This window comes from Girardinichthys multiradiatus, chromosome 5 (assembly GCF_021462225.1).
Source record: "Girardinichthys multiradiatus isolate DD_20200921_A chromosome 5, DD_fGirMul_XY1, whole genome shotgun sequence".
Lineage (NCBI taxonomy): Eukaryota > Metazoa > Chordata > Actinopteri > Cyprinodontiformes > Goodeidae > Girardinichthys > Girardinichthys multiradiatus.
Window position 1 is genome coordinate 50,255,894 of NC_061798.1, and position 20,799 is coordinate 50,276,692.

Here is a 20,799-nt window from a genome sequence, read left to right on the forward strand (position 1 = left end):
ATGGAAGTGTGAGCTGGGTCCGAGTACTGCTTGGAATGGAAATCCGCATCTCCATAAAAGCTTGTTATTTGGTGAGGCATGAAGTGCTCTAAAATGTCCTGTAGCTGCTCTAGCATTGGACCTGATAACAACAGTTGACCAACACCAGCAGAAGACATGACACCACCACAAATCATCACTGACTGTGGCAGCTTCACACTGGACCTCAAAGAACCTTCTCTACTCTACCTCCAGACTCTGGGAGCTTGATTTCCAAATGAGAAACAACATTACATTTAATTTGAAAAGGACTCTTGACCACTGAGAAAGCAGTTCAGTAATTTTTCTTCTTGTCCCTAATAAGACAGTTTGGATATTTTCTCTGGTTAATTGGTGGTTTAACAACAGTTGTAGTCCAGTTCCTGAATACATCTGTGTTTGGAGGATCTTGAAGCTCTGACTTTCTCTGCATTGAATGGGCTTCCTTTCATAATTCTCTTGAGCATCTCTAAGGTCCTGAGTCAGGTTTTTGCTGGATTATTTTCCCCTGTTTCCTGTTTATATGACTTTGTGATACTGTTGCACTGCTGGAGGCAGTTTTTTAGGTTTCTCTCTTCCACATTTCCACTTTCCTTGAAGAATCTTTTGAAGAATCCGCCACCATACATATGTTAACAGTGTCTACAATGGGTCCACATCCTTAGAAGAAGGCGTGGGCTGGTTACTGGTATACAGATACAACAAGGTTTTAAAAACTCAAAATGTGTATATTTTTCATCGTAGCATTCCAAGGGGTTTAATGAGATTTGACAGAGAATTTGAGCTGAAATATTTGAAGTTGATGACAACACAGATATTGATGGTGTGGAAACTCAAACAGCGCCACCAATCTTATTAAGGTAATGCTGTTTTTTAGATGACAAAACAACCAAGAAGTTTGTTAAGCAGCCAACTGCAGGGTCGACCAAAGCAGATAGCTTTGCGGTTTAAAGTATCTCAGATATACTGCTGGATTATTGTTGACATTCTTACATACAAGTATGCAAACGCTAGGTGATAAATAAATAAAAAATATTCATGTCAGGATTTTAAAGTCATTGGTCATCTGTTAAAGTTGAAATAGATTTAAGGTATATGTGGTTTGGATTTAGAATTAATGCACATTTCTGACAACAGCGAAGTGCGAACTTCCATGTTCTCCAAATTGGTGATCCCAAAGCATAATCTGTTGTTTCTTTTGTACATAAAATAAAATAACATTTGTGTTTGTTGCTAATTTGCAAAGGCTAAAAGGCTATTCAGAGGAAAAGCAGTCAACATTTAGTTAAAGAGAATCTAGGAACTTTGAAGACTGTATATCGAATTTATTTGTAATACATTTTAATGAATAAGTTATATTTTGTTCTCAAATACATTTGCTATTATGTGGACTACGTCTTATTTAAATTGTGTTTCCTCGTAAAAACCTAATGAATATTGGACTTAAACTGAGTAAGCTTTTCCTGCAGTAAGTAACCTTGTCCTCGATGTGGATCCCACCTCTGCATCTCGTTCTCCTCCAATCTTTGTATCTAGCACAAAATTTGCAGAGCATCAAAACAGGGAGCACTCCAGATGAACCCACCATATGTTTAAACTAATGACTGATTGTAAACATGGTTCAAGGGCATTGATTTTTTTCAGGAGCCGTTGCCTCTTTTGTCATTGATTCACTTTATCACTCCCTTCACAACTTCTTTTCTCATTGCAAGACATGCCCGTGGCTATCATTTGTCCAATACTTTGGTGCTCCAATAGTGATTTCTGGGCTTGGTAATTGATGTGCTTTGGCTGTTTGGGCCCTATTGTCCTCCCAGGCCGCAGAGACGACATAAAAACATGGCAGGCTGTAAAATTAAGAATGATTGCCACACAAGTTGTCTCTCTCATTGACTCTGTAAACGTGTTAAAGACAAAGGGCTTCATGAATTGCTGCTCTGGAAACCAACACCGAAAACATTTACGTTTGATACTCAGCCTTTAGGCTCAGTCCAGAACTTTATTATTGCAAGTGTTGGTCTAAAACATGTAGAGGTCTTATTTTATCTGAATGTAATTGTTGCACCACATATGCAATTAATAACTCTTTAAATTATTACTAAGAATTCTCTTTCATGTTCTGTAAAGCAGCATGTATGAGATGGAGCCAATGGCCAACAGTCTGTGAATGTTCCAATATTTCTCTTTAAAAAAAAAAAAAAAACTGCTGGAGAAGAAAAACCTAAATATAAGGCAGCTCAGATTCTCAGTGTGTTAGTGATGCTCACTGAATCCATTTGTCCATGTACATTATGGAAATATAATAAACCATTTAGGGTTCCCGGAGTGTGTCTATAAAAGGGTATGCTGAACTTAATTTTCTTTAGAAAATTTGTTTCAGGCCCAAACTTGTCCAAGTGTTGCACAGGGTAGCGAGAAAATATAGAAGAAACCCTTTAGTAATGAAGGTTAAAAACAACCATTTACAATGATACAATGAAAAGCAGCAGAAAGTTGTTATATGGACATCCCAGAATGATCTTCCAATATTTACACATGCGAAAGATAAATGCGCCATGATTCTTCCTGTGCAGAAAGTCCAGATTTGAAAGTTCCTACCTGCTAGTTATTCCAGTCAACTGTTAACAAATTGGAAGCAAATAGGAATGGCAGTAACTCAGCAACAAAGTGGTGGGCAGTCTAAAATCACAGAGCAGGGTCAAGTGATGAAGAGGCACATAATGCACACAGATCACCAAATTTCTTTAGAGTCAATAACTGCAGACCTGCAGAAGTAAAGGGCTATTTAGCAGTTTTTTAATACATTTGGACTGCATTTGATGATCTGATAGTTTAAAATCCCATCAGGGTTCTTATCTCTGCAGATGGATCTAATCCTTTATGGTATTTTATTTTGAGATTTAATTCAATCTGCTGCTTTCTTTGGACAAACAACCTTAGTTTATACTATTATGGATTTTCTTATAAAAGTGGGAGAGAAGACAACACATTAATAGGATAAAGACCGGACTTTGTCTTCAAAGTTTATTCAAAGGCATTCAGCATTTGAAGACTCTGTCACTGAGCAAGTTAGAAAAGCAGAGCAACGAACAGAAATCACAAACAGTATTTATACCAAAAATGAGGGTGTTATCTCAACTTCAGAGTTTTAAAAACATGGCCCCTAGACCCTCCCTGGGTCAGAGGTAACAAAGTCATTTATGAGGGCACCCATCTACCATCCCTTAAAATATACACTTCAGGAAGTGTTAACCATAAAACTGTCCAGCATTTGAATTTAGAGTCCATCTGCTCTAAATAACAGAACACTAATAAAACACAGAGGTCAGAGGAGAGAGGTAGATGGAAGGTCACCTCTGACTGATAAAACACAGAATCAAATGAGAGAGGTGAAGAGAAGATCAAAGCACTTTAAAATATTTTTTCATTACATTCCTTTCTTCTGATTACAAGATAATCACATAACTAAAAGAAAATTCTACAAAACCATCACCCAAGATTATAATCAAAGTAAAGCTAATAAAAGAAAAGAATATATAACAAATACATGTGTTATTTTATGGCCTTTCTCTAAGATCTACCGTTGTCAAATGACTAGCAAAACAAAGCTAAAATAATAAGGATAACAATGCTTAACAAAATAAATAAATAAATCTCCAAATCTCTATATATACCACTAGGATGCTGAACATCAGTATTAACTCCCCAAAGAGTTTAGAGTTATTACATCATTAAGAAATCTTAAGCAATATAAAATCCATCCTCATCCATACCGTCTGTTATCTCAAATGCAGAATCACCATAGTCATTACAAACAGAAATTAAGTCTACATCCATATCAACTTTCAGCATGGAAATATTAATAAGTCTCATTACCATTCCTTTAACCATTGGAATAATGCAACATGAAAGAAACATCAAAATCAAAAAGAAAAATATAAGAATTACTCCAATCTTTATTAACCAGGATGTCCAAGCACCAGTAATGAACCAGGACCAAGTATTCCAAGAGGAATCCATATTTTCTTTCCGTTGAGTCATAAGCAACTCCTGTAATTTATCATGGATACTTGTCATGTTATTAGACACATCAGGAATAAAAGTGCAACATTGTTCCCCAATTAAATGACAAACACCACCCTTCTCAGCTAACAGGTAATCCAAAGCTATTCTATTTTGAAACTCATCATTCTTATAGCCTACTGCTCCTTGGTCAGAATGGTGAAACTATCCTCAGTTAAAGCAGTAAGATTTTCTAACTCAACTGACAACACATTAATCATATGGGCTGCATTAGCAGCACCATAACTAGGAATAAGTGTACCCAAAATCCCTTTCCAATATGGAATCCTAGCTCTCTTTTGCCATTTGAGGATTGTCTTCCTCTCTAATAATGGGGTGATTGAATCATAAGTAGTTTCGTTGTCCGATGAGCTAACCCCTCCCTCCTACTTCCCCATGTCTAAAGGGATTGCTCAATCCAGCTCTCCATCTAACGGGTCCGGACTTCCCTAAACCTGAAAGATCTTACTAAGCAGGTTTACTGAAAGTTCTGTTTAAGCTAATGTCGGGAAATGACTCGCCTAGCCTTCTTCCAGGGGAAGAATCTCTGTCAACAAAGATTTTGCAACACGACTGCTGTCTGCCTGTTTTGTTGGAAACGCTTCAACATATTTAGAAAACATGTCCAAGACCATCAAATAATATATCTTCCTTTCAGCAGGTGTCAACTAAATGAAATCCATCATCAAATGCTGAAATAGAAACTGTGGAGGCGGATGTGCTGCTTGTGATTGTGCAGGAACCCTGGAGGGGTTGTGAGAAGCACAGATCAAACATCTTTTACAATAATTTTCAGCTACCACTGAAAACCCATTTTTATACCAATATTTTTTGACCATATCCAGCATTCCCTCTTTGGACACATGATCCAATCCGTGCCTCCATTTAGCAAACCAGGGAAAAAAAATGTTTAGGCAGGCATGGCCTACCATCAGAGAAATGCTAGCCAGAACTGCTGTTAAAGATACAGCCAGCTGTTCGCCATTTTTCTTTTTCCTGTGGAGTAGCAAACGCATTTCAGGAACAGTGACAGCATGCGGATTAGTTAGAGAAAGAAAAGTTTCATCTGAGGGGAAAGGCCTCAAAGCCTTTGCTGCTGCATTACCCCTAGTAACAGAATCAGGCTGTCCTGTGTACGCAGCACACTTAACTACAGCCAAATGTGCGGGTAACAAAATAGCATCCAAAAGATCAGACACTTGTCTAGCATTCAAAATAGGTTTTCCATCTGATTTCAAAAAGGAGCGATGTTTCCACAATGCCCCAAAATCATGCACCACTCCTAAAGAATATCTTGAGTCTGTGTATATAGTCACAGTCTTTGCTTCTGCCAACGTGTAAGCCTCAGTTAGAGTAATTAATTTAGCTGTTTGAGCAGGGTAGTGTGCCGGCAAAGGACCTGAGCGCAAAACAGCTGAATCAGAGCACACTGCAAACCCTAATTGATTTAGACCCACAACAGAACGGGAAGAAGACCCATCTACATACAAAACAAGGGTTAGACAAAGGGGTGTCTTGCAAGTCAGGACGAGGGGTACAAACAACATTCAAGACAGCTGCGCAGTCATGACTCTCACCATCCTCCTCAGTAGGCAGAAGTGTGGCTGGGTTTAAAATGTTACAACGTTTAATTGTTATGTTAGACATGTTGTGATTATTAATCTGAGAATATTATTTAATATTAGTCAGTCAGTCAGTCATTTTCTACCGCTTATTCCATAGTGGGTCGCGGGGGAGCTGGTGCCTATCTCCAGCAGTCTATGGGCGAGAGGCGGGGTACACCCTAGACAGGTTGCCAGTCCATCGCAGGGCAACACACAAACAACCAAGCACACACTCATTCATACACCTAAGGGCAATTTAGAGTTACCAATTAACCTAACAGGCATGTCTTTGGACTGTGGGAGGAAGCCGGAGTACCCGGTGAGAACCCATGCATGGCTGCACGGTGGCGCAGTTGGTAGCACTGTTGCCTTGCAGTAAGAAGGTCCTGGGTGCGATTCCCGGCCTGGGGGCTTTCTGCATGGAGTTTGCATATTTAATATTAATATTTTAATATTTTATCAAATAATATTACGGTCTGTTAAGGGTTGTCCTGTGAATACCAGCCCAGTAAGGCGATGGTATTAGGACAAAATAGAAAGGTGTGAGACGAGCTCTGACATTATTGAACAGCATAAACTCTGCACATATATGGAATGAATTCACACAATTTCTTAAAATACAAGAATTTTTTAACAAAAATAAGTCAACTGAAAGTCAGACATATTTCAATCAACAAACTCTTTACTTTGCTAAAACAATCCAACTAAACTACCAATCAGAATTAAAAAATAACGAAGACTAATGGGCTATGTACAATATAAACAAGTTGGTTAAAGATGGCTGAAAATTGTGACCAAAAGAGTGATACAACATTACCATGCAATGTTTATGTTTGAGAACCAAGGATTATCTTGAAGAATCTGGAAGTGAAGTTAAATTAGTCTTGGAACTAACTTAGGCAATAATCAGCAAATGTTTAGACAACCATTCACAATGCAAGATCAAATAAAATATTATTTTAATAAGATAATGTTTTAAGAATGATCTGCTGAATAAAACCAACCTTCTGGATGACCATTTCTGAACAGTGTCTAATTAGCTGCCTTTATTTATTGAAATAATATTTGAAGAAATATTATTAAGGGAGTATTTTGGAAACGAGCCAAATCTTTCTGGAAAAATGGGGCTTAATGGTGTTTACTTAATTATCAAATCTAGTAAATTATGTTTAGGGACTATTATTTACTGGATTGAAGGCTAAACCTTTCTGGGTAAATATTATTTAGCACCAGAATCAAACACACACCTTTAAAAATACCGTTATAAAAGGGTTAAAATGCGTAAGCGCGGACGGTGCGTTATGAGCAATCTTCTGTGTTTAAAATCACCCTTCAAGTAAAGTTTGACTTAACTTAAAAACACAAACACAGAATACAAACAGGGCACGTGTGCTGCAGATGGCCTGCTAGCACTAAGATAGCCTAGTTTCACACAAACAAAACCAAACTTCATAGAATGAAAACGTTCAGATCATTTCATCCTAATTGTTAATCTGCCCAAACCTAACCTCTGACCATGGTGAGAAAATGTTGTCCAAGGGGCGAAGTTTGAAGAAACATCCACAGTCAACAAGCGGTTAGCTTTCAGCTAACCTTGGTAGCTTCGCGGGGGGTTGAAAGTGCGTTTGTTCTGTGAACAAAAGGGTTAGCTCCGGAGCTGTAGCTAGGCGGCCCGTCCTGTCCGCTGACCACACGGGTTAACACTTTGATGTGGTCTCTGCTGTCTTCCTTCCAGACTGGGAGACCGCGTCTTTGCAGGGGTTTCTCTCGAACACCGTTTGCTTCTGCAGGGCTCGGATCAAAACTCAGCAATGCTTTTACCTTAGTTTCCCCTCTTTATGAATGAAATCACCAGGTACAAACAGTGCTTCACTCATACTTAACTTGTGCATATGATCGCGTGATCTTATGACACTCTTGGATCCAGTTTGAAGAGTTTATGTCTTTTTGTGACAGCAAAAAGACCTCAGCGCGCTTGGCCTGATCCTGTCCTGATGGTCAACCACCTTTGAGAGAAAGACTTGTGGGAGGATGGGGGGTTTTATGTGGGCAGTGGCATCATGGGAAGTCCTCTGTTACCCCCCCTTCCCCCTTCTGAAGTTGTGCTGAAAGTCTGTTAAATGCAATTTATTTTGAAAGTTCCAGAAAAGTATGTACCGGAGTTTAATGCTGAAATCCATGGCTGTGGGTCCCAACAGGCATGTCCAATAATATTGAGGAATACCTAAGCCACCTTGCTGCTGATAGATGGAACGTCTTTTGTTCCAGGAGGATGATGGAAACAGAATGTGGAACAAAAACTGTCAGTGGATTATTTCAAACAATGTCGCGTGACGCTAACACTGCTTTCTCACAACAGTGTTCTCACAGGTGAACAAGGGTACAATTACCCCAGCTTTAAAGAGGGAATCAAAAACAGGACGAATCCCCTCCAAAGCTTCCTTTTTCAATAAGTATTGTTTCTGACATAGACTATTGGATTATTTTTATGCCGGATCAAATTGGAAACTTCTGTTGGATTAGGAGTGAATATGGCTGCTGTGACTGAAATTAATTAGACTGAGTTGACTGTCATCAGATTTGAATTGGAGATGTTTGTTTTTATGATTCCATATAAAAACAGTTCAATTTGGTTCACTGGACTGGAACAAGACATTGCAGATATTTTTTTCTCCCAGATATCAAAGTTGCTGCCTTTTTCATTGTGATACAAACTAGTTTACTACCTTGATAATTACCTTAAAGTTAGAATCTCTGAGTGTTGGTCAGTTACAGTCAAAGAATAACCTGTTACCAACATGCAGTGGTGAGCTGTGCCTCTTTTTCTACCCGATTCCCTAAACCCAACAATCCCCCAAAACTTTTACATTTTACAATCATTCTTTAATTTAGTCATGTTTTATGATGGGACTTAACAAAGAGTGTTACAATCTCATACAGTGTGTGCGCCCTCTTTTGGATGTGAATGGTAATAGTTTGTGACTGTACATAAATTATGTGTTTTAAAATGGAATGAAACAGGGAAAAAGTATTGGAGACACTTTCTAAAATGTATTTAAGATTTTGGACAGAAGCCTTTGTTGTGGATGACAGCTTCCAGAAACCTCCAGTACCTTTAGAAATACATTTATTAAAAAGAAATGATGTGTTCAGTGCATATTTACCCGCTGTATTCATAGTGTGACTGCATGAACCCATGAGGGATGTCTGTTCTTTACAGTTCTGTACAAATAATTGTACTGTTAATGCCAGCTGACAATATTTAGATGTGACTTAGATTTATATCAAAAAATAGACCTGTTAAACCAAGTTTACACACTTTGGGTTCTCCTGAGGTTTTAGTCATATTGATGTGATAAATAAATAATATCAATCAACCACTATAACTAATGGAAATAATGATTAACATGAAGGAATAGTACAGTCTCCTGTAATATACAGTACACACCAAAAGTTTGGCCACACCCTCTCATTCAAAGAGTTGTGTCCATTTTGACTATGAATATTGTAGCTGCACACTGAAGGCATCAAAAATATGAATTAACACATGTGGAATTATATACTGAACAAAAAAGTTTGAAACAACTGAAAATATGTCTTACATTCTAGGTTCTTCAAAGTAGCCACCTTTTGCTTTGATTACTGCTCCACACACTCTTGGCATTCTGTTGATGACCTTCAAGAGGTAGTCACCTGAAATGGTTTTCCAACAGTCTTGAAGTTCCCAGAGATGCTTAGCACTTCTTGGCCCTTTTGCCTTCACTCTGCGGTCCAGCTCACACCAAACCATCTTGATTGGGCATTCTGCTGATGAGCTTCAAGAAGTAGTCACCTGAAATGGTTTTCACTTCACAGGTGTGCCCTGTCAGGTTTAATAAGTGGGATTTCAAGGGTTATAAATGGGGTTGGGACCATCAGTTGTGTTGTGCAGGAGGTGGATACAGTACACAGCTGATAGTCCTACTGAATAGACTGTTAGAATTTGTATAATGGCAAGAAAAAAGCAGCTAAGTAAAGAAAAATTAGTGGCCATCATTACTTTAAGAAATGAAGGTCAGTCAGTCCAAACAATTGGGAAAACTTTGAAAGTGTCCCCAAGTGCAGTTGCAAAAACCATCAAGCGCTACAAAGAAACTGGCTCACATGAGGACCGCCCCAGGAAAGGAAGACCAAGAGTCACCTCTGCTGTGGACGATAAGTTCATCCGAGTCACCAGCCTCAGAAATTGCAGGTTAACAGCAGCTCAGATTAGAGAACAGGTCAATGCCACACAGAGTTCTAGCAGCAGACACATCTCTAGAACAACTGTTAAGATGAGACTGTGTGAATCAGGCCTTAAATGGTAAAATAGCTGCTAGGAAACCACTGCTGAGGACAGGCAACAAGCAGAAGAGACTTGTTTGGGCTAAAGAACACAAGGAATGGACATTAGACCAGTGGAAATCTGTGCTTTGGTCTGATGAGTCCAAGTTTGAGATCTTTGGTTCCAACCACCGTGTCTTTGTGCGTCGCAGAAGAGGTGAACGGATGGACTCTACATTCCTGGTTCCCACCGTGAAGCATGGAGGAGGAGGTGTGATGGTGTGGGGATGCTTTGCTGGTGACACTGTTGGGGATTTATTCAAAATTGAAGGCTTACTGAACCAACATGGCTACCACAGCATCTTGCAGCGGCATGCTATTCCATCCGATTTGCGTTTAGTTGGATCATCATTTATTTTTCAACAAGACATTGACCCCAAACACACCTCCAGGCTGTGTAAGGGCTATTTGACGAAGAAGGAGAGTGATGGGTGTTGCGCCAGATGACCTGGCCTCCACAGTCACCGGACCTGAACCCAATCGAGATGGTTTGGGGTGAGCTGGACCGCAGAATGAAGGCAAAAGGGCCAGGAAGTGCTAAGCATCTCTGGGAACTTCAAGACTGTTGGAAAACCATTTCAAGTGACGACCTCTTGAAGCTCATCAACAGAATGCCAAGAGTGTGTGGAGCAGTAATCAAAGCAAAAGGTGGCTACTTTGAAGAACCTAAAATATAAGACATATTTTCAGTTGTTTCACACTTTTTTGTTCAGTATATAATTCCACATGTGTTCATTCATAGTTTTGATGCCTTCAGTGTGAAGCTACAATATTCATAGTCATGAAAATAAAGAAAACTCTTTGAATGAGAAGGTGTGTCCAAACGTTTGGTCTGTACTGTAACTATATACATATTTGTAGACTCAGATACTATATCTAACTAGTATACAGCACAGTCTAATATTCTATCCAGATATTTGTTCTGATTCAACCTTTGAGTACGTAAATGATCAACTTTGATTTGTACTTTATCAGTTGGTTTGTTGATCAGACCAAATATTATTAGTTTGCCTATATTTATTGACACCTTGTTTATCTCAGTAATATTCATTTTAATTCGCTTCAGTTCAAAAATACTTTTTTAATCCAAAAGGGAAATTATTAGAGGACATTTAATTGTGGATTAGTGAGAAACATTTGGGGACAAAGACACTGTTTGAATGAATTAGTTTCTTTTGTGACTGCCCCTGAAAGTTTTCAGTGTGCAAAAGATAGCAAAGATCAATGTTGCTGTGTGAAATATTTGTTTGACTTATTGACAACATACACTATGTCATATATGTATCATGTGAAAAGTTGTGTTCCTAGCACCGATCTCTGTGGTGATCCAAAGGGTTCAATGAAGTTGATCAGTCTTTACCAAATGTCTGTTAAGGATTTATTTCCCTCGCTCCCCATTTACATTATTGTGATGATATGGATTATTTTTTTGGGATATGTAATTAAATCCTTCTACATTTGTCAGGTTTCTGACTTCCCAGAGGAGCAGCTCTTGGTCGCTGTTTTCCCAGGAGTTCCAACAGCTGCAGAGCTCTTTCTGTTACCCAACAAGAACCAATCAGAGGGGAAGAAAAAGAGTGAGGAAGAGCTAGAGAAGGTGGGCATATTCTACGTTTCAGAAAGTGCTGGAAACCATTCAGATTTAAGGTTTAGTGTGTAAAAATTTTCCCACCACTGTTCCCCAACAGGCGTCTAGCATCATTGTGAGCGCACTGAACCAAAACCTTGTGGAGTTTGAGCTTAAACCTGGAGTCAGAGTCATCGTCTACAACACACAGTTAACGCTGGGTAAGGAAGGGTTCTTTTCCCATTTTCCTGTCCTCTCATTACGTTTTCAACAGTAATGTTATCTTCTGGCAGCCGGTAATTCATTTAGAAACCGAATAGTAATAACCATATTTTGACAACAAGAAATTTTTCTTTGGTCTGCCAATTAAAATTCCTTTCAGTCAGCTTCCATCAGAAGGCGCAGGAAGGAACACAGGGGAGTGTGCCTGTGTGTGTGTGTGTGTGTGGGGTGGGGGGTGGGGGGGGGGGTGTTGGGTTTTAAGTGGAGCATCTTGAGACGAGGGATCTTTTATGCTGCTATCAAAAGATGAACATCTGTTCCATTTCTTATACAGCCACCCAACCACAAAATGAGTGTTACACTGAGTATAATTATGTTGATTATTTAGTCCTTGAGAAGGAACAGTGTACAATTTGAGGGCAGAGATGCAATTAGGGGTTGAGAAGTTGTTAACTGCCTGAAAGGAGAAAGCTGGTTGCCAGTTTTGACCCATAAATGTGGTCTATGTATAGTCAGTTCCGATTTATGGAGACAAAGAGACGTTAAATGGCATGGCTTGACTAGAAAACTCTAGTTTTTATTGACCTAAGGCCTGGTGGTTCTCTAAGTTTCCTGTGCCCGACTGCTAGACAAATACACATTGTATTCTTTGCCTGGCTGGTTTAATTAGCCACACCATTTCTGACTCTCTGTAGCCCAAAGTGTACAACTTTAACAGCCTGTTACTCCTGCTGTGAGCTGCAACTCTAATGACATTGCTGCTGCACCCTGTTGGATCCTTCTTTATATTTCACCTCTCAAAAAAAGGTCTGGTTAGCCTTCAAGCAGCACGACATAAGTCGCCAGCACGTGCACATCCATCTCAGTTGCAGGTCTCAGGAGAACTTTGGAAGCCGTGTACATGGGGTTGTTATATCCATGTGAATGACAGAGGAGAAAACATTCCCGCAGTCATCAAAACAATGAGAAGAATTTAATGAGGGAGCCTTGTGAGATAAACCATGCACCATGATATTATTATTCTAAAGTGAAAATGGATTCCTGTATAAAATAACTGTGCATGAAAACATTTGGAATCCAGCTGAAGTGTGTGTTCCTGCTGTTGTCACCTGCTCAGAAACAATTTCATGCTGCTACACCTTCAGATGTTTCAGTTATTAAAATAAATGCTGCCTACATAATGGGTTATTGCCATGCAAATTGGCTGAGGACACATGTAAAGAGAGAATGTTCTGGAAAAAAAAAATAGTTCACCCTATTAAGTTTTATCATTTAAAGAGCAGTAAACAGAGAACACGTAGTTTTCTGTGCTCACCTTTTCTTAAGACTGCACAACTTCTGCTGCTGGACTTTTTATTTGATTATGTCCAGCTGGTATTAATTTCAAAAATAAAAGTTCAGTTTATGCTTTTTCCTTATGAAATGTTACAGTAGTTTCAGCTGAACCTTTCTTGCAGCTTGGATGAGCCCAAAAAATCATTTTGATAAATCATCAGGGAAACAAAGATGTCATAAAACATTCAGAGAAACAAGCAAAGTGGAATGCCTCAGAGGCTCCAAGTGTCAGTCAGTCAGTCATTTTCTACCGCTTATTCCATAGTGGGTCGTGGGGAGCTGGTGCCTATCTCCAGCAGTCTATGGGCAAGAGGCAGGGTACACCCTGGACAGGTCGCCAGTCCATCACAGGGCAACACACAAACAACCAAGCACACACTCATTCATACACCTAAGGGCAATTTAGAGTTACCAAATAACCTAACAGGCATGTCTTTGCACTGTGGGAGGAAGCCGGAGTACCCGGTGAGAACCCACGCATGCACGGGGAGAACATGCAAACTCCATGCAGAAAGACCCCAGGCCAGGAATCGAACCCAGGACCTTCTTGCTGCAAGGCAACAGTGCTACCAACTGTGCCACCGTGCAGCCCGGCTCCAAGTGTGTGTTGTGTTAATTTAAGAGACAGATAAATGTTACCGTTTACTTCAAACTAACAGTAAAGGCTTCCATTTACCTGGAAAATCATCTCAGATGAAGGAATAAAGTCATACCTAACATATAGAAGCTCCAACCTTTTGTAGCTTTTTGTGTAGTTACCATTAACATTGGATTTGGAATTGCAGCTTTACTGCAGTTTTCCTTTTGTTTTTACTTGCAGCAGCCATATTGGATTTTGAGGTTGGGTATGGTGGGAATCATTTGACTTTCCACCTCAGAGTCTGATACCAGAAAGCATTCCAGTTGATTTTTCTGAACATAGAGGTTAGGCTGCCATGGTGACACGCTGGGTGCGAAACAGCATTTAAAGGAGGGTTTTACATTACTACACACCCGAATGCTAAACAGTTAGTCATGATAGACATTAAGTTATTCTTTTCATTCAGATGTTAAAAAATCTTAGCTAAATATTTTTCAGAAACAAAATCATTTTTATTTCTTATTTAAACCTGTGTGGGCAAGCTCAATATGTATAGAAGTGGTTGCATACAGTTTATATCCACTAATCATAGGAGAGAATGTCATTTTCATTTTTGGTGCTCAGTGATGTATTTACACGGCCGTTCCTCCTCTGGGTTAATTATGTCATTATGAACTTTAACCTTTTTCCAAACAGGAAGTGGTTGTTTGAAGTTGAATTTATTGTGTATTTGCTCTAATCTACGCAGTGTCTAAGATCCACATGTAGGCTAAAATAACAATATAGATTAAAATTTTTTAGACTTCTGACCTAAATGTATTTTAGGGGTTTAAAGGTGGTAACTTAAACCATATTCTGCTAGTAAGAAATTAATTATACTGAAACCCCTAAATAATTGTTACAGACCATAAATACTTCTGGAGCAGGTCTGCATTATAAGGATCAGAATGCTGTGTTGTTCATTGTCCACAAATGAAAGAATTTTATTCTTCTTTTGTATCTTTTCCTTTAAACCACTTTTATTTTAGTATCTTTGTGACAAAACTTAGGTCTTAGTTTTTTAGACCTCAGTTAAAATATCAGGCCTCCTACAGGTTGAATATTATAACTAAATAAGATGAAGATGATTCCTCTTCACCAGCTCCATCCGTTTGCTTCCACAGCCCCGCTGGTGGACTCCAGCCCCAGACACAGCAGCTCAGCAATGCTCATGCTCCTCTCTGTGGTGTTCCTGGGCCTGGCTGTGTTCCTGATCTACAAATTTAAGAGGTCTGCAACTTTCTGATTACATCCTCCTGCTGCACTCACAGCACGATCACATCGAGCTCCTACATACGTCTATTAGTATGTTCTCCATTATTAATGAAAGCAGATTAACAGAATCTGTACCAATCAGCTGCAGTCAGATTTCATGCTTTGATTTGATGCTTAATAACAGCCAAAGGTTATCTTTACTTTTTCATGATTACAATGCATGAGGCGCACTCTGTAATCACTGATGAAAATGCAGTAAAAATAACCCTTAAGTGGTTGATATACAGAATTCGTGTTTTTATTCGCTGAATAAATAATTCAACCTCAAAGTGATTCTGTTAAAAACTCAGCTGGAATTGGAAAAGCTGCCATTAATTATGGATCTGTCATTTCCCCTGTCACTCAGAAGAGAAGCATTTTTTAGAGAATCGTATAGTTGACAAAACAGCGATTAATAACAGAAATGAAGAGTTTCGGGAAATAAATTAGATATTAGATGTAAATTATGCAGAGAAAATAGCAAAATGTTTCTGTTCTTTTCTCATAAATAAGTTACAGAAATGTAATAACAGTGAAGATGATTTCAACCTTGGCATGCACTTTTCAGCACCAGAAGGCAAAGCTTTGAAATTAGTTCCTGCATAAACAAATGACTGAATGTAAAAGTGATCCTTTTTGAAGCAAAATAGAGCTCTGTGGCCGGTTCATTGAGTCTTCCTTTTCTAATCTGTAGAAAAATACCTTGGATCAACATATACGCTGAGGTGAACCAGGAGAAGGAGCAGGAGATGATTGGCTCGGTCGGTCAAGGTGACAACACGCCGAAAATTACTCTGAGCGAGTTCACAGCATCCAAAGAGCTCATGGAGAAGGAGCTGGATGCCCGGGTCAAGAGTAAGTCAAAGACAAACGATAAGAGCAATCACTGTTGTCTCTGGACAAACTGCTTCACACTGTCAGTGTGGGGTGGGGCGTCTCAGTGAACACAGACATACAGAAAGGATCTCCTCTTAACATTTAGTTTAATCTCAGAAAAATAAACAACATTTTTATAATGGGGCTTTTTGTGGAGCCTTTGTTAAAAGGGGTTAGAGATGATTTAGTTATAATTACTAAAAATTAAATTGGTTAAACACACCAATCAGTTAATACATTATGACCACTGACAGTTGAAGTAAGAAATACTGGTTATCTCATCATCATGGCACCTGGTAGTGGATGGGATATAATAGACAGCAAGTGCATATTTTGTCCTCCCAGTTGATGTTAGTGGCTGGAAGAATTGGTGGATTTGGGATTTAAGGACGTTTGACAGCTAGATGACTGAGCCAGAGTATCTCCAAATGTGCAGCTCTTGTCTTCTCAGTCAGCAATCATCAGTATCAATCAAAGAGGTCCAAAAAAGGAAGGGTGGAGAACCGGCAACAGAGTCACAGATGGGAACGAAGGCTGGTCCCCGTTGTTTGATCCAACAAATGAGTTGCTGTAGCTCAAAATGATGAAGAGGTTAATGCTGGCTCAAATGGAAAGGTGTCAGAATACATAATTTTGCTAATGGAGCTGCAAAGCTACAAACCAGTCAGTGTGCCCATGGTGACACATTAAATTACAAAAAAAACATCAATGAATACATTCTCAAACACAGAACTGGACCACAGGGCAATGGAAGAAGGATGCCTGGTCAGATAAATTATGCTGAAAAAGCGTTTGGCTGCAGCAGTGAGTAGTAAATGGACTATTCTAGAGATTTCTCATTCTGCACAGGTTTTTCAGTTTTACTTACATTGGTGTTCCTCAAGGGTCTACACTAGAACCTGTTCTTTTTTGTTATGCATGATTTGTTTGGGGTCCAGTTTTAGAAACATTTTATCCCTGTTCATTGTGAAGATACTTTTATCAAGGTATAGATGAATTTCACCTTCTTGTTCCCATGAATTGAGGTCCCCAAATGTGTTAATTCATCTTTTTTTATTAATTATGATACATTCTCTCAATGAGCCATTTTCTTGTTCCAATGCTGTTACAGCTTTTACAACCTTGTGATTAGCAATTAATATTAACCATTTGTTCTGGAGAAAATAAAGTTGTAATACTCAACTTACTGAACTGAACTCTTTGTTTTATTTTGTTCTTTTTCTGCTCAGGGGGAGTCGGAAACGTCTGTGAGAGCACAAGGGAGATTCCAAACTGTACCAGCGTGTAAAAGGGGGAATTTGTGTACAGAGCAAGATATCAGTGTCCGGGGTTCTTCTCTATTTCTGTTTTGTAATTATAAACATGACTGATGTTAATAGTTTTTTCTAAAAAGCCTCATTTATACAGACTTGGATGTTGCATGGATGTCTCGTTCGGCAACATCCAATGCAGCGATGGGATCTCTGAGACTTTTGGGTTTTGTGGATGTAAACGCTGCATTCATTTGCTGAGGGAAATAACTTTCGTCAATGAGTTCTGTATGTTTCCTGAGAAGTGTGCTTTGAAAATCATTTCTGCCTAAATGTAGACTATAATGTCTAAGTCTTCAAACAAACAGGGAATATTACTGAAATGTATATTATTATATTTTGTTCTGTTACATGTAAATATTCCTCCTTTCTAAATGCTCGTAGTCTCATGACGACGGCGTCACATCTGATGACGGTGTGTTATTGAAAGTGTGTTTTAAAAAGTGAGACATTACCTAAAATGAAACATTTTGCTTTGCTGACGTCCTTGACTTGTGCATGTTCCTCCCGAGAACACAGCTTCTGTGTTGTAGATAAGCAAGTGTTGTAAATAGTTCTTTTTTAAACATTCGTCAAACAAGCGCAGTTGGTTCTGGCCAAGTTCTGTTCTGCTTTTATCCGCTTCAGTTACTGTTGGGGAAATGTACTTTGTTGAAATGGGTCGATCTGTTAATGTTAAGCTGCCATTAACAGACGCACTCTGCAAACAAAACAAGATGGATCAACATGACGGGGATTGTGTATAATATATTTATATTTTCAGTAGAAATATACTCGAGATAACCAGACATTTTAAATAGATAAGTGTCTTTGAACCAAACATTAATAGTGTCTGGCATCACTGCGTTATATTTTGCCTCTGATAGTCCTGATTTGTTCTCAGAACAAAATGTGAGATCATATTGTGGTGACCAGTTTTACAGTTCACAGTATTTTAAAGCAGCCTTGGGAGAAAATTGTAATATTTTTTAAAACATACAGTAGTTTCCCACACTTTTCAGCTTTTAACGAACATAACAGTGGAAGAAACTCATGACCCACACTAGCAAGTATTTCTACAGGCGACCAGTAACAGCAACAACAATTGTGCTTTATTTATGTCGACGGATTAGATGGAAAAAACCTGAGAAGGAAGGTTTTTCTGTTGCTTATTCATTTCAAGGTGAAAGTCAAAATGACAAATGGAGTTTAAACAAAAAGGAAAACTGTTGAAAAAGCATAGGAACAATGAAGACAAAATGTTAAGAATAAAATGTCTGTGGAAAGAAGTAAAACACCTCATAACAGTATTATTTACATCAAGATTTAATAACAAATAAATTATTTCTCTTTTAGTAAGTAAACACCATGTTTACACATGCTGGTTAGTTGGCATGGAGGTTATCCTGATGCAACCCAAACCTGCCAACATTGAAAAACTATGCAGACTTATGGTTCCACAGAACCTAAGAGGGAAAGAACAGGTGCTGCTAATTAAAGCACTCGACTAATTAACATCAGCAGTAAATGCATCTCTATAAAAGCAGGAGTGTTTTAAAGATTTATCCCAAGTGGAAAACATTTCAGACAGTTGCCAATTTTCCCAGAAGTCGACATCTGAGGAGATTCAGGACAAGGTCAGAGTTTAACGCTCAGAGAAATGACCCAAACCCCAAGAGCTCTATCTCAGACCCTGCTGGCCTCAGTTAGCTTGGCTGATGTTAAATACTGATACAGGACATTTAGAAAAAGACAGAACAAGTAGGACTTGTTTTAAAAGGTTGAAGAATAAAGATTTCTTCCTGAAAGAATATGACAGCATGACTGAGGTTTAAGAAACTGCTAATTAATGACAAACAAGACCTCTGGACCAATGGCCTCTGGGTAGATAAGACTAAAGTAGAAAGGTTTGCTCAGAATGCAGAGTATCATGTTTGGAGGAAACCAAACAGCATATCAGCGCAAACACACCAACTGTCGAGCATAGTGGAGGAGGGCTGATGGTTTGTTGCCACATAATGTGATCACCTTGCAGTCATTAACGTGACCATGGACTTCTCTTTATATGGCAGTATTTTAGAGTCAGATCTTTCTAGCAACTGAACCTGAGCTGAAATCAAGTCATCCAACCAACAGAGCAAGGTTGTAAAAAAGGTGCTAAAAGTAATCCACAACAGTGTGAATGGCTGATAAAGTCAGGCAGGAATTGACTATTTCAGGTCATTGTTGCTAATGATACTTTTACAAACTACTCATCAAAATTCTTACAGCTCAAAATGTGCTTGGTTTTTTCACTTTCAAGCTTCATCTTTGCCTGATTAAAAGGACACTGTGGAATTTTATGTGTGTTCTTGTAGTCCTAAGGTTAGATTTAAAGCTGCTAACTACTTTTCTGTCAAATCAAACACACTTCAGATAAAGTTTGTAACTTAAAACAAGCACATTATGATCAGTTGTTCTATTTGTTCTTGCTGTTTTATTGTAAAATACAAAAATCTACCCTCCCTAAAACAAGCTACCATGTGCACATGTTTCTAGTGACATCACATAGGGCATAGGATTTGAGTTATTTCAGTATGCCCATTTGTGTTCTTCCTGTTATTTTCCCTCTTCATTCACATTTTAATCAGATTCCTCTAGCAGCAAGACACCTGAGTTTTTAATTGTGTGCCTGTTGAGAGGTCATTGCCCCATTTACACGCAAACAGAATTAGCCATTTTTCTTCCATTAGCATACATTTTATGTCCAAAGATGTCCAAAACACTGTTTTTTGGACATCTTTACTTCATTACTCAGCTGTGTTTCTATTGTCAGTGTTGTTAAATACTTTTAGAACCGGGAAAAGAACAAATCATTTTTCTTATTTTCTGAATGAAAATGGTGTGCTTTCTTCACTGGTATAATTTGAAATGAGGCAGTGTTGTTCTCCCAGTGTGTAACTTTCCACCAGCAGTGATTTCCCCAGCTCTGCATTATGAACGTAATGAGAGAGAAAGCTGGACAGCTAAGCTGAAGATCAAGCATGCAGAGCTTCACTACAAGCTCATGTAAACATCTGAAGAAGCGAGAGTGCCCAGCACAGAGATATAGGCTGTCACGTCACACATGAGTTACCCGAACAGGGTTCTCTCATCTCCAACCAGACAGCCGGACCGGTGCTTGTTTCCTGCATAAAGAACACAGTGAACAAACCTTACTGTATTCACCTTGAGACAGAGCTGAGGGGTGCTTGTTTGGCTGGAGTTGAATCTGATCTGACTTCTTTCATGTAAATGAGATTAGGAAAAAAAAAAAGGCAAAAAGATAGTTTGATAAGGGAATTACAGAAGATAGTGTAAAAACATACTGTTCTTTCTTTGTCAAGAGTTTTGGACAAATACTTATTAAAGCTTGTTTCTCACTGAAATTGATGAAAATAAAATTTAATGCTAATATAATTCTAATTTTAAAATTCAGTTGTGTTTGAGTTTTTTAATGCAAATTATGTTTATACATGGCAAATCATTTACTAGTAGAATGATAGAAAACAAAAAGACCCAACATTGATGAGACGTATGTTGCTAAATCTGAGTAATGAATTGAATGCAATG

General features: G+C 38.7%; 1 protein-coding gene across 1 annotated transcript in view; it reads left to right on the forward strand.

Annotated features, from left to right (window-relative positions):
- Positions 1-20,578, forward strand: part of sorcs3 (sortilin related VPS10 domain containing receptor 3) — a 396,336-nt gene extending 375,758 nt beyond the window's left edge. The window contains exons 23-27 of the mRNA XM_047365601.1: positions 11,512-11,643; positions 11,735-11,834; positions 14,914-15,019; positions 15,738-15,898; positions 17,149-20,578. Of these exons, the coding sequence (XP_047221557.1) occupies positions 11,512-11,643; positions 11,735-11,834; positions 14,914-15,019; positions 15,738-15,898; positions 17,149-17,207 (558 nt within the window). The 3' untranslated portion in view covers positions 17,208-20,578. The remainder of the gene's footprint in view (positions 1-11,511; positions 11,644-11,734; positions 11,835-14,913; positions 15,020-15,737; positions 15,899-17,148) is intronic.
- Positions 20,579-20,799: the final 221 nt, after the last annotated feature.